A 13,030-nucleotide genomic window follows, 5' to 3' on the forward strand; every position below is an offset into this window, starting at 1 on the left:
AGCTTAAATTTCAAAACTTACATTTAACTACTGATTTTATCTACTGTTCTGATTTTATCTGTTTTGATTTTATATACTGTTGTTTGTTTGTTTGTTTGTTTGTTAATTAGTTAGTTAGTTTATTTGCTTGTTTTATTCAATTTTAAATCATGCTTTTTATTTGTTCTTGTTTCTAATGTCTCTGTAAAGCACTTTGAATCACCTTGTTGTTGAATTGTGCTATACAAATAAACTTGCCTTGCCTTGCCTTGCCTTAATCTCAACTAAAGAATAAAAAAATAAACGTCTTTAGGTGACTGAATGAAAATAAATAAATGAAACAACCTTGTGAAATTACAACACATATTACAGGAAATTTCTTTATATTTTCTGAAAATGTGAAATAGATGCAGCAATTTACTGGAACACATGTAAACATAAGTGGTGATGATCTGAACCAAAAATTTCAAATTTGGATTTGTGAGTCTGTAAGACCGGTTTCCACTGATTTTCAGTCCAGTTCTTGTCTAATTTGGCATACCTCAGCTTTTTCCCCATTTCCCTTCTTTAGACAATGGAACGGTGGCCGTCGAGAACTGCTGAGACTTCTGATGCCCCTTCAGCAAACAGATGGATTCAGAAGGACCTCTCAGGTCCCAAGTCAAGTCTTTGCTGGATTTGTTAGTTTTTTAAGAAAATTACTTTTAAACACTGTTCATCTGCAGTAGATTTTTTTTTATACCCACCACTCCTCCATTTGTCCAATTTCCTCTAATTTTTTTTAAGGACACACTGCACTAAAAGAAGTTTTTAACTACAAGCTTTTTGAGAATAATCTGATATGTTTGGACACAACACTGTTTCATCCTTTGAGTTAGGTGCCTCTTTTGTGTGTGAATGATTCATAGGTCAGTATTAAATGTTCTTAAAAGATTTATTTCTCACAGGATTATGGAAAGCATTGAATCTGTATACAGAAATAAAAAAAAAGAAAGCTCCAGCTTTAGTAGGGGCATTGTTTGTGAGTCCAATCATCAGCACGCAGCCATGTTACAATCACGTTTGACACAATTGCTGCACAAACAGAGCAGCTTCATCAGACAGAGGTGGATCCAGGTGTGTAACAAAGCTTTAATATAATCCAAACATGCATTTAACACACTGTCACTTTTGTTTATTGTTTTTGCAACATGTGCTTCAACTTGTTGAATTTATTCTTCCCCATTCTGTTCTTGGCCTTCATGGGTGTTTTCCTCTTTGTGGCCTGCTTTTTCTCAAACCTGCTTCCTTCCTTTATGTCAGCTTTTGATGCTTTACCATCATCTGTTGCCTTCTTGGCTTCTGTGCCCTTCACAGTTTCTCCATCCATCTTGGCGACTTTTGCCTTTTTTGGTCCAGTATGCAACTCCTTTTTGCCTTGTGAGTTGATGATTGCTTTTTTCGTGACTGCTGTTCCATTGGCTTTGTTTTCTTGCTTCAGGCCGCCTGCCTTGTTGAGGACAGTCTTCTTTGTCTTGTCGCTCTTGGACCTTTTCTCTTCAGGAGCTTCTGTGGCCGCTGTCGTCTCAGGAGCCTCTGCCTTCTCATCTTCTACAACAACAACAACAAAGACAGATGTTACTTAGTGATGAAAGGGAAAATATCATGATAAACGTAGGCATGAAGCTATGACAAAAACTCTTACCATTCCCTGGTGGTGCAGTTGGAATAATGTTGGAGAACTTCTTCAGCTTGGCCACAAAGAATCCATCCATGTTGTGGGAGTGAGAGTAAAATCGTCGCGTGAGTCGCAGAGTTGGATGGAACCTGAACTTTTTGAAACTAAAAGAAGGAAAATATTCATGTTTTATTCAATTTCTTACTTGCTCCTAAAATAATAACACTGGTTATCCAACTTACTTGGTGAAGCCTTCCTTGCCAAAGTCGAGTCCTGTGGGAACTAATTTGACGTTTCTTTTCTTTAAAGCGTAGTCCACCACCCATTCATTCTCCTCCACCTAGTTGAAAAAAATGCAATCACTTACCAAGCTCGTCTGATATTTACTATGTTTGTACATAAATTTGGTAGAAATTCAGAGTTTCCACATACAGTTATTGAACACGTGCAGTAGACCAGATATCCTCCCGATGGGGAATCAGCATTGACCGAGTCGATGGCAGACAGAATCAATTCTTTCTGCAAGTGAGCACAACGATTGATATCCACCTCATCCTGTCAGTGAACAGAAGGGCAAAAAGAAACAAGTATTAGCACACTACTTAAAGCAAACAGACGTGTGTGTATATAAAGACAGAAAAAGTTTCTTTCTTGGTTTTTACCTTGCTCGTCTTCACAGCTGGATCTTTAGCAATGACGCCTGTGCCTGAGCAGGGTGCATCAAGCAGCACTCTATCAAAGCCACCCATGACCTTAAAGCAGAATTCCAACAGGTCAAAACATTGGAACTGTAATAAGGCTTAACCCCACAGATATTGGTGATCTACACATTTAGACAGGATACCTTTGGGAACTCTCTGCCGTCATAGTTGCAGACCACAGTGTTGGTGACCCCCAGACGGTGGATGTTTCCCACCACACTCTTCAGTCTTTCAGCATTGGCATCATTAGCCACTATTACCCCCGTGTTTCTCATCAGCTGAGCTAAGGGTGAGAACATCTGCATAAGGACTCCACTATTTTTAAGGGTGAAATGACAACATAATTTGCAATAAAGGCAATACATCTTACCAATATAGGTAGTCTTTCCTCCTGGAGCTGAGCTCATGTCTAATACCAACTCTCCCTCCTGTGGAGACAGCGCCATGACTGGCAGAAAGCTGGAGGCTCCTTGGAGCATGTAATGACCGGCCAGATACTCCGGAGTTGCACCTAGTTAACATGTAAAGAAGCTGCAGTCACACTCAGCATCCTTAATTGCTTAAGTTGGTCACTTACATAACTTTTGAAACCTACCTATAGGTACTGAGGAGTCATAGATAACCAACCCCACTTTAGACCATTTCCCCAGTGGATCAAGGTTCACTCCTCTGTTGATTAAAGCCTAAACAAGGAAAAGCACAAACAAGTGAATTCAATATGTAAAGACTTGAGTTTCCTCCTGTCATTTAAGTAGTTTTTCCTTTTATGACAACTTGGTGAGTGTTTGAGAAGTTGGCCCCTCCCACAATAAGGGTGACCACAGCCCTCAATAGGAGGCCTATGGCACCGCTCCCTCTGTGCAACAGATTTTAACCTAGCAACCAACATCCAGCAACCAAGTATCAACCAGGCAGGGGATGCATCACATTGGCAGATGTCAATGACTGCTTTTTAGGCTTGTGAGACTTTGCTTCTTAACTCCATAATCAACAGTAAATCCATTAATACATATAATATATATGTAATATTCTATAGATCTTCTTCTGAAAATGCTAACCTAAGTACAGAATTCTTCATCCTGGCTGCCAAATTTTTGTTCAACAAAAACAATTCTATATCACAACAGATACAATCTTTAAAGCAATAAACTACCAAATAGCTAACAGTCATGACACACATGACAAACATTCTAAATGCCAATTTTGTCCATGTCTCTTAAGATCAGGCACCTACCTGTGCAAGGTCCCGCCTCCTTGTTTTCAGTGTATTGGTTCGAATAGTGACAGGTCTATGAATTTCATTGGCCTCGAGGAAATCAACCAGCTGTAAGGCAGAAAGAAAATATAATGTTTGGAGTCAAATAGATATTCTCAGCTAGACCTTGCATGTTTAAATCAATGCATCCATGAATTCTTTTAAATCAGGATTTAATGAAAAAACATACAAACAAACCCAAAAAAAACAAACCAAAACCATGCACGGAAGAAAACACACCTCTGAAAGAGGGAATAGGTCCATAAATTTTTCAATGAGGAACTCGTTGTAGCTGTAATAGGTGCAGAGATCTTTTTTCAGAAGTGAGATGTAGTCTGCTCGGTCTTTCCCCTCCTCTCTTTTTGTTGAGAAATTGCACAGGAGGTCAATGTTGTCCTTTATCCGCTGATAGATTGCCTTCAGGTCTAGAGGCAGAAGTCCTAGAAAATGTGGACCAAAAAAATACGTTTTGATTGTTTGTAGAAAATCAGAGAATTTCTTTTTGCACATTTGCTGCTCTAAAAGACAAAAACTTCACTGAAACTCACCCTCCTCTGGTTTAGGAAGCCTGAATTTATCTTCTTCGTCAATGTTTGTTTTTAGTTCATCTTCTTCATCCATGTCAGCATCAGATTCCTGTTCCTCCTCCTCCTCGTCATCATCCTCCTCCTCTTCATCATCGTCATCTTCATCACTATCAGGAGCCTTGGACTTTTTCTGCTTTTTTTCTTTCTTGGCTGCACGTTCAATGGGAAGAAGCTGGAGGTAGAAAAAAAAAAAAAAACAGCTCTAAGTTAACCAGCCTCTGCTACAATGTTCTCTTAAAAAATGTAACTGTAATAAGGCCTAGTGCCACTGAAAACAGAATACTCTCCCGATTTTGTAGCTCATAAGTGAAAATTTTCTAATAAAATGAGGCTTCAAACTTCACATTTCCAGGCTGGAAGAATATTTCGTTTCAGCTTCTGAATAAAACTAAAAAAAAATAAAAAAATTAAAAAGGGTAAAAAAGGTTAGAAAGAGCACATACATCCTCTCCATCACTGTCATCTTCTGCTGCTTCATCGCTGTCATCCTGAACACCATAGTCATCAACCATGTCATCATCATCATCATCATCATCGCCTTCATCATCATCATCATCATCATCATCGCCTTCATCATCATCATCATCGCCATCATCATCGTCTTCATCATCGGCCTCTTTTTTCACTCCTTTTACACCCTTCTTCTGCTGGTCTTTGCCTCCCTTCTTTTCTACAACCTTTTCTTCCTCTTCCTCCTCCTCATCATCATCTTCTTCTTCCCAGTGTTCATCACTGTCATCCTCACTTTCTTGTTCATCAATCTTGCGCTTCCTCTTTGACGGTTTCAACCATTTGCTGTTCTCATCTGTGAACCCTTTAGGGAGAAAGAAAGAAAGACAAAACTGTAAATATATGTGTATTTATTCATTTATTTCCTTGCTGAAATCATGACACATACAAGATGCATTAATAATCAATATCCATCCATCCCTCCCTCCATTCCCTTTCGGTTTTCCTATCAGGATTGTGAGTGGACTGACGACTGGACCAAGCTGTTAGCAAGCCAGCCGAGAGATGCAAGCTCAAAAGCCTCTGGATAGCTCCAGGACCTCTACCCAGTGGAACGGGCTTGAAACAACTCACTTAGGAGGTGCCAAAGAGTCTTTCTGGTGAGATGCCCTAACCACTTCAACTAGCTTTTTTCCATGTGCAGGAATAATGGCTCCACTCAAAACCCCTCCTGAATGACCAACCTCCTCACCGTGAACTTTAAGGATGAGTCCAGACAGCCTTCAAAAGGAGTTCATTTCTGCTGGTTATATCACCAATCTTATTCTTTCAGTCACTACCCAAAGCTCACACAACAGTAAACCAGTACAGGAGCTGCATAACTGCTAACGCACCAATACTTCTGCTAGTCTCCTGCTCCTGTCTCCCTTCACTCATAAACAAAATTCTGAGGTTAACAAACCAGTTTCAGTAACTTGGGATTAGACTAACAAGGCCACCTCCTGATCGACATAGCACTGAACCCCTTGGGCCCCTCCTTCAGGTGGTGAGACCCAAGAGGATGAACAGCAGATGCTGCCAACGAGCCGCGGAAACCTCAATCCGGGTGAAGTAAAATGTTTCAATCCTTGTTTTTCCATAGAAGGCTTATGAATCACATTTAGTCTGGCTGTTCACCTTGGACCATTATCCCTTGCTGATATTCCCATAATTGCCCTTGATAATCAATAATAAACAACTGCTTACATAGCTGTAATGATACTGGAGAAGGATGGTCCATCAAAACAACAATCTCATGCTTGCATCTGGGCAAATATTTAAATCATGCGTTGACCAGACTGAGCAAAAGTTAATTGTTTACCTTTCTTAGGCTTTTCCTCAGCAACATCTTTGGGCTTTTTCAAACTCTGGATTCTCTTTGCAGCTCTGAAACATTTTAACATGAATTAGGAGCTTGTAAACACATTTGCTTTATGTCATGTTACATCCTCAGTCCACCTCTTACCTTTTTCTGGCTCTACTTGAGAGACGTTTTGATCCAGTGTCCTCTGCAAAGATTAAATATAAAAAATAACACAATGTTGACAGCGTGTTTTACTAAACCTCCAAAACAGAAACTTTTGACTTGGAAAGGGATAGTTACCATCAGTTATAAACTTGGCCAACTCTGTCTCTGCTCCCTGCTGCTTCCGGGTTTTTTTACCCGGACCTTTCTTCAACTTCTTGGAGGGATCCAACTTCCGACCCATGATTTCCTTCTACACAGACAGTCTGAAAAAGAAAACACAGCAAGAGTGTTTTAAAACCCTAAGACAAAACCAAAAATACAGTATATTTGAAAGAGAGGAGCGTCATTGAAGAAAAAAAGTAAAACTGTTTTGGATGGAGATCTGCGGGAAAGAAAACCGTCCAACATCAGTACAATAAATTCAGCTCCAACACAACCAATGCTCTTTATAATTATAAGCAGTGATTAAATTATGTAGTGTTACAGAGAGGGTCTCTTTACTGTTGAAACAGTAATAAATATGTTTGGTTATAACAAATGATAAATCGTTTATTACAAATTCTCCCACTTCATCTGCTGGGGATTAAACTGTTTAAATATTAATGTATGATCAGACTGTTATCAAACAGCCTCGTTAAAAACTTGTGACCAGTTTCACAGCCATTACCTGACCGCACAGTTTTAAAAAGTATACCCTTACAACTCAAAGCTTATCGCCACTGAACCGCTCTTTAGCTGCAGCGCGAATCGCAGCATCGATTCTTCAAATACTCACCAATAAACCGGATACTTTAAGGTCCGCAGACACTAATTATAGTGTGATTGTGGAGCGATGCAGGACGAAAATTTCTACACGTGAAATTTCCTTCAACACGTTGTAGCGTGACATCCGGCGCACAATAGTGACGAAAGGGTGGCGCGCGCAGAACGAGGGCGCTGAGGAAACACGTTTTATTTTATTAAGATAAAACTGACTGATTTTTTACCAAATAATTACATATTCAAAATCTAGTTACCTTCATAAAAACCCCACAAATGAAATTTTTATGTGCAATACACTCACCTGTGAACGCGCACCTCTGCAGTGACGTGAACTTCCTGCGACAGTCCAGAGGAAGGCATCATGGCGGCGGGTAATGGGAAGAAGCGTGGTCTTGAACATTTGGACGAATATGAGCCTAAACCAGCCAAACATCTCCGCAGCCTGCACGACCGCATGGCGGAGAGGAGGCTGGTGGTTATTCTGGAGGGAGCGTCGTTAGAGACGGTGAAGGTAAGGCGCTATGGAGCTGTCTTTGCGCGTTGTTGTGATGCAACCCCTACCCGTTTTTAGTGGAAGTGACACCAACAACGATGCTTAATAATAACTTAACTTAAGGCGAGTTAATACATGCTTTTGGCTTGTTTTTCATATTTCAGGTCGGGAAAACATTTGAGCTGTTAAATTGCGACCAACACAAAAATATGATCATCAAAAGTGGAAGAGATCCCGGAAAAATAAGACCAGATATCACACATCAGGTAAACACTCATTCCTCAATAATAATGTACAGCCTTATTCGTCACTTGTGTTTGTCAGTCTGTCACAGTTAACCAGAGTGGAGTTTCATTGCATTTAAGTCATTGCAATTATGTGCTATCAAACATACTGTGCATGTTTGATAGCACAGTACTGAGCATCAAGCCTGTCATTTAGTTTTATTTCTGCATTTAAAAAGTAATCTGGGGAGCAATCCTCCCCCAGTATGAATCAAAGCGCTAAAAGAGCATATTCATATCTTTTTCTCTCTTTCTTTTTTTTTTGCGTAGCATGGTTTCTGGGATCTAACGCTTTCCAAAAGTCCCCTTTAGAAATAAATAGATCCTTATGATTACTTTTTAGTGCTCCTTACTCTGGTACTTATTGTATGCACAGTATTGTGGTCTTAATTCATATTAATTTGTCTTAGTCTGTGATATTTATAATCTGTGACATATTGGGTTTTTTTAATAGTTACAGAAATACAGTATCATTGACTCAACATCCCTAACATCTGGACCTGCTCAAATCCTACTACTTAGGAACTATTACAGTGTAACTGAGAGACAAAAACAAAACCAGCATGTTTCATTAGCTGACTTTTGATACTACTGCATCAGTAATATTTCACTAATCTGAATAGTGCACATATATAACAGTATAGTATGAATAAAAAGTACTAAGTAGTGTAAGAATAATATGAAGTAGTGTAAGAAGTACTTTAGGAACAAAACAACCAAAAAAACTATCAAAAATAAAAGTAGGACAACAGACATGAGCCGCTTTTGTGCGCATTTTATTGAGACAGGGATATGTGAGTCAGTTGCCTTTTGTTTGTATTGTAATACCTACCTACCTGAACTTTTTATATCTTGGCCTAACACTTAATAAGGAAACTGAAAAATGAAACAAAATACTTTGCAGGCAATCTGAAACTAAATTGTAAAATTAAATTGAAATAAAAATCAATACATCAAGTCTGAAATTTAACTAGAGTGTTTTTTCTTATTTATCCTTTATGTCTGTGTTTTCTTATATAAAGCGTAGTGGCATGTTTGTGATGAAGGGCTGTATGAATGGTTTTAACTTTGAACTGTGTATTTCCAGTGTTTGCTCATGCTGATGGACAGTCCGTTGAACAGGGCGGGGCTGTTGCAGGTTTACATCCACACAGAGAAAAACGCTTTAATCGAGATCAACCCGCAGACCCGCATCCCAAGAACATTCACACGTTTCTGTGGCCTTATGGGTAAACTATAACTGTTATTTTTTCTGCATGGATAATACACATACTGATCATGCTGTAGGCATTGTACTTAAGTCTTATTCCCATGTGTTCTGGCTTTAAGTGAGCCTTCACTCCATTACTGTTCTCCTAATTCTTCTTTCTTCTCTCTACTTTCTTAGTTCAGCTGCTGCACAAGCTGAGTGTCAGGGCTGCTGATGGTCCTCAGAAGCTCCTGAGGATGATTAAAAATCCAGTGTCTGATCACCTACCTCCCGGCTGCCCTCGTATCAGCACCTCCTTCTCTTCAGGAGAGGCCGTGTGCCCACGGACTTTGGTACCAGAGGGACCAGCTGCAGTGGTGATTGGAGCATTCGCACATGGAGCGGTGAGAAATATATTGAGGCATTCTCTTTTACAGACTCTTTTAGTCTGTTACAGTTATGTCAAATACTCCTTGTGTGTTACTGATGTCTCTGTCCTTATTAGGTTAACGTGGACTACACAGAGAAGACAGTGTCCATCAGTAACTACCCCCTGTCTGCAGCACTGACCTGTGCCAAGATGTGCTCTGCCTTTGAGGAGGTGTGGGGCATCCTGTGACGGATAGAAAAGTGCTGATGCTGACTGGAAAGAGACAGTTGACTATATGGACTTTATTTCAGTGCACTAGAAATACTGGACTGAGTGTCCACTGATGCCCAATGTTCTATCCTGGTATACACTGTCCTGTATATGTATTCGATGGCATGTGAGCACCATGTGGAAGACACATTGGTTCCTTTTCCATGCAGGAGCATGGCAGTTATTTTTATACCAGTATCAATTGCAGTTTTGATTATGGATTGTTGTAGTTACATTAAAATGTGTGACTAAATAACGACTGCTCTTGATTTGTGCAAAGTTTCACACATAGACAACCATAAACTACAAGATGGACATCGCTACTTTGATGTCACCCACTGATTATAAAGTCCTGCTTCGAAGCATCAAGATAATGTAATGAGAGACAGAATTGACTGTGAAACCACGATACCAGAAAAATACTCCCTTCTGAAATGATCACAGTTTGACAAATGACATAACATTTTATTCAACATGACCCAAGCCTCATGACTCAGCCCATAAACTCATCAAGAGTTTATTAGACTTGACCTCTAAAGACTTCAGAGGTCAAGTCTAAGAGCTGTTTTGCAATTGTCTCCTAGTGAGGTTTTTCAAGTGACGTCATGTGCACAATGCTTTTAGAGTCCATATTGGGTGTCATACAATCACCGGTTGCTAGGGACGTGTATTCTCCAACTGGCTGACAGTGGTTTCTCGAGGTTGCCGGCTCTCCCAGGATAAAATCAGTTGCAAAGAAGGTGCTGCATTAAAAGCACTTTGGTCTGGTTACTAGCAGATTGCCATGGTTGCCTGCAGTTTTAGTTTATCTGCCAGCATTTGCCAACTACTAGTCTAGCAGTAGTAAAACTGGCAAATGTTTGCCTCAGAATAAAGTTCAGCCTCAGTGCTGCAGCCAATATATTTCAAAGGGTGCAAGTTTTACTTTGAAGGCAATAAGTTCATCACTTCCATTCAAACTGCAAAAATGTGCTGCTGATCAAAGCATTCACAAGGAGGTTTATGCTGGAAATATACCCTTTTTCCCTAACAACAGGTGATTGCCAGGGAGATCACTGACAGCCTGTAGGCCTGTGTGTCGGGTACTTTAGCAATCAATGTCCCAGAGACTGCCATCAACCTCCAACAACCACTCATAATAGGCCAGGGAATACTCATTTTTCAATCACAACTGGTGGTTGCCAGGTAGCCACAGACTGTCTCTAGGCTCTTGTGACTGAAGCCTTATTCACTTGATCCTACATTATCACCCATTTAAAATGGCAATCACATGGTTAATGATCACATGTCTCTCTGACCTCAATACATGATATTTTTGCAACCACAGGTATCGCATTCAAGTAGCATTTAAAAGAAAGACAAGTTTCCACTGAAGCTTCACTTTTCAGAACTTGTATCTGAAAACTGTCCATGTTTTATGCGATCTATGGTCTGTACAGTGAAGTGAAGAAAAAATGATATGGGAACACAAACACAACATAGAACTATGTGTATTTCAGGATGCTAAAAGGGGTTCTGTTTATTACTGTTTACCATGAAGACTCAGCCTAGCGGTAGTAGTAAGTGCCTTTCCTCGATCTCAACTTTGATTTTGGAAGCCTTCGTCTTGCTTGCTTTTTATGTCGATTTTGAACTTGGTTTGGTCGGCGTCTCCGAGTCTTTTGAGCCTTCCTCGGTACCTTTCGAACTCGTGCGCCCCTGTTTGTTGCAGGTCTGCGTTTCTTGCCAGCAGGTTTTGGTGATTTTCTTCCTTTGGTTGTCTTCCTTCTTTGTTTGTGTGATTTGGCTGCCGCTTTGCGAGTTTTGCGTGTTAGTTTGTGCGCTGTGACCGCCATTCTGCGAGGCTTGCATTTTAGTTTGGGTGATGTGACCGCCATTCTGCGAGGCTTAGGTTTTAGTTTGGGTGATCTAACTTTTCGAGGTGTTGCCCTTGTTTGGTGTGATTTGCTCTTTGGTTTGGTTTGGTTTGGCTTTAATACTCGTCTCTTTTGGTTCTCTGCTCCTTTGGGGGATTTGCTTGTTGCTGTTTTCGGAGTCAGCTTCAGCTCTGCTTTTGGCTTTGGAGTCTTCACTGGGATCGTCCTTACTTGAATTATGTCTGTCAGCTTCTATTTTTCGGGGGGTAAAAGTTAATGTGACATGAAATTGTTTTGAGAATCTCACTGTAATACTGCAACACACGGGCAAGAAAATCACTTTTTAGCCACAATGCCAATAAGCTACATGCATAACTTACACGCAGCAGTGCTGCATTTAGTTGAACTAATACCAGTTACCAAAGATTAAAGGTGCATTACCTTATGGTTGAGTCTGAATGATGCATTTCTTGTAGTTCGTACAAGTGTCTCGTTGTTAACCAGCCTCTTGGTCTCTATGTTCACTCGCCTGTTGTTCTTGGCCACATCATAGCCTCCAGCTGCCAGCATCTGTTTGAGTTCTGCCATGGAGATGCCGCCTCTGTGTTTGCACTGGGAAACCACACTGAGGATGAGCTGGGAGATGTGAGGCGAGGTTGGCTTTGCGGAATTTGTCTTGGGTGCATTTCCAGCCTCTGTTTGAATCTGATGCTTGAAAAGCCGGACGGGAGTCTCTGCAAAATCAATGAAGAAAATAACATTCAAATCACAGATCAGTGCAAACCAGTTATAGTATAGTACAAATGTCTCCATCCATTCTCACTGTTGTATTTTGTTATGAACCAGCTAAATGTTCAGCATCCTTTGTCCAGTATATCCTCTATCCTTCCTCTGCACATGTCCAAACCTTCTCAGCCTTGCCTCTATAACTTTGTCTCCAAACTGAGCTGACCCTTTTATGTACTCTAAATCTTAACATCTTCATCAACAGCTGCTAAAATGCATAGCCCCCCCACCCATTTTGAACCAGGAAAGACCCTGGAAATAAATTCTGTGTCATAGTATTATTTTTTATTGTTTGAAATCTAAAGCAGATTTAAAAATAATTAAAATCAAAGACACATAAATTCTTAATTTGGATTAATTTAGCTAGCCTCAGCAGTTGGCTGATTAGCTTAGCTTTAGCTGAACCGTCAGGGACTCACTGGGAAGAGAAGCGTTCGCCTTTCCTGTCGCCTCATCCTGGTTAGGGATAGCTCGTTTCAGTAGTCGGCCCAAACGTTTGGCTCCTGCTTTTCCGAGGCCTTTCCCAGCTGGAGTTTTAGAAGGTCTTTCTATCTGTTTTATCACCTTCAAATGTGTGTTTTCTCCTGACTTCTCGCTCGCACCATTTCCCAGTGCACTCAGCTGCGTGGAGTTTGTAACAGTGGCTTTCCTCCGCATTTTTTGAGGTTTACACACTATTTCATAATTAAGGAAGAAATCTGAAATGATGGAAACTCCTCTACTGAGTTTCACTGACAGGTATTGGTCAGAGTTTAAAATAGGAATGCTGATTTTGTGACATTTTGAAAAATAACAGTTCTTCAGTTGCTGGTCCAGAGCCTTAACTGAGTCAGGAAGTTATTCAAAATAATTGATGGGTCCACTCAAGTATCAATAAGTAGGTT

At 40.3% G+C, this 13,030-nt stretch overlaps 3 protein-coding genes across 4 annotated transcripts; 1 reads left to right on the plus strand and 2 right to left on the minus strand.

The window, feature by feature from the left end:
- Nucleotides 1-899: 899 nt before the first annotated feature.
- nop2 (NOP2 nucleolar protein homolog (yeast)) lies at nt 900-7,049 on the minus strand. The gene is made up of 16 exons (XM_085291782.1): nt 6,912-7,049; nt 6,272-6,399; nt 6,134-6,176; nt 5,990-6,054; nt 4,623-4,993; nt 4,141-4,351; nt 3,833-4,032; nt 3,572-3,661; nt 2,933-3,020; nt 2,708-2,848; nt 2,481-2,620; nt 2,299-2,388; nt 2,069-2,191; nt 1,879-1,976; nt 1,664-1,800; nt 900-1,569 (listed from the first exon to the last, which is right to left on the minus strand). Exons 2-16 carry the CDS (start codon nt 6,375-6,377, stop codon nt 1,154-1,156), a joined length of 2,319 nt encoding a protein of 772 aa, XP_085147908.1. The 5' UTR covers nt 6,378-6,399; nt 6,912-7,049; the 3' UTR covers nt 900-1,153.
- A 173-nt stretch (nt 7,050-7,222) lies between these two features.
- On the plus strand, nt 7,223-9,760 carry emg1 (EMG1 N1-specific pseudouridine methyltransferase). Its single transcript, XM_085291790.1, has 5 exons — nt 7,223-7,409; nt 7,556-7,657; nt 8,763-8,904; nt 9,063-9,268; nt 9,370-9,760. Exons 1-5 carry the CDS (start codon nt 7,260-7,262, stop codon nt 9,481-9,483), a joined length of 714 nt encoding a protein of 237 aa, XP_085147916.1. The 5' UTR covers nt 7,223-7,259; the 3' UTR covers nt 9,484-9,760.
- Nucleotides 9,761-10,993: 1,233 nt separating this feature from the next.
- On the minus strand, nt 10,994-12,928 carry LOC146564200 (uncharacterized). Of its 2 annotated transcripts, none has more exons than XM_085291789.1 (3): nt 12,566-12,928; nt 11,802-12,094; nt 10,994-11,609 (listed from the first exon to the last, which is right to left on the minus strand). In XM_085291789.1, the coding sequence occupies exons 1-3, from the start codon at nt 12,801-12,803 to the stop codon at nt 11,052-11,054; spliced, it is 1,089 nt and encodes a 362-aa protein (XP_085147915.1). In that variant the 5' UTR covers nt 12,804-12,928; the 3' UTR covers nt 10,994-11,051. The 2 variants fall into 2 exon arrangements, with proteins under 2 accessions (XP_085147915.1, XP_085147914.1); XM_085291788.1 differs by having other exon boundaries at nt 10,994-11,612; nt 12,566-12,926.
- Between the last annotated feature and the right edge of the window lie 102 nt (nt 12,929-13,030).

This window comes from Mchenga conophoros, linkage group LG11, assembly GCF_057382185.1.
Source record: "Mchenga conophoros isolate Kocher_MC1m ecotype Shallow Benthic linkage group LG11, M_conophoros_male_GT1.1, whole genome shotgun sequence".
In the NCBI taxonomy this organism is placed as follows: domain Eukaryota; kingdom Metazoa; phylum Chordata; class Actinopteri; order Cichliformes; family Cichlidae; genus Mchenga; species Mchenga conophoros.

What these genes read in the sequence shown, in the direction of transcription:
- emg1 (XM_085291790.1), top strand. Translation starts at nt 7,260, where the DNA reads ATGGCGGCGGGTAATGGGAAGAAGCGTGGTCTTGAACATTTGGACGAA. An exon ending in ACGTTTCTGTGGCCTTATGG is followed by an intron (nt 8,905 to 9,062) that starts GTAAACTATAAC and finishes CTACTTTCTTAG; the next exon opens with TTCAGCTGCTGCACAAGCTG. An exon ending in GAGCATTCGCACATGGAGCG is followed by an intron (nt 9,269 to 9,369) that starts GTGAGAAATATA and finishes TGTCCTTATTAG; the next exon opens with GTTAACGTGGACTACACAGA.
- nop2 (XM_085291782.1), bottom strand. Translation starts at nt 6,377, where the DNA reads ATGGGTCGGAAGTTGGATCCCTCCAAGAAGTTGAAGAAAGGTCCGGGT. An exon ending in ATGACAGTGATGGAGAGGAT is followed by an intron (nt 4,352 to 4,622) that starts GTATGTGCTCTT and finishes TTCTACCTCCAG; the next exon opens with CTTCTTCCCATTGAACGTGC. An exon ending in GGCAAGGAAGGCTTCACCAA is followed by an intron (nt 1,801 to 1,878) that starts GTAAGTTGGATA and finishes TCCTTCTTTTAG; the next exon opens with TTTCAAAAAGTTCAGGTTCC.
- LOC146564200 (XM_085291788.1), bottom strand. Translation starts at nt 12,803, where the DNA reads ATGCGGAGGAAAGCCACTGTTACAAACTCCACGCAGCTGAGTGCACTG. An exon ending in GGCGAACGCTTCTCTTCCCA is followed by an intron (nt 12,095 to 12,565) that starts GTGAGTCCCTGA and finishes TTGATTTTGCAG; the next exon opens with AGACTCCCGTCCGGCTTTTC. An exon ending in CATTCAGACTCAACCATAAG is followed by an intron (nt 11,613 to 11,801) that starts GTAATGCACCTT and finishes CCCGAAAAATAG; the next exon opens with AAGCTGACAGACATAATTCA.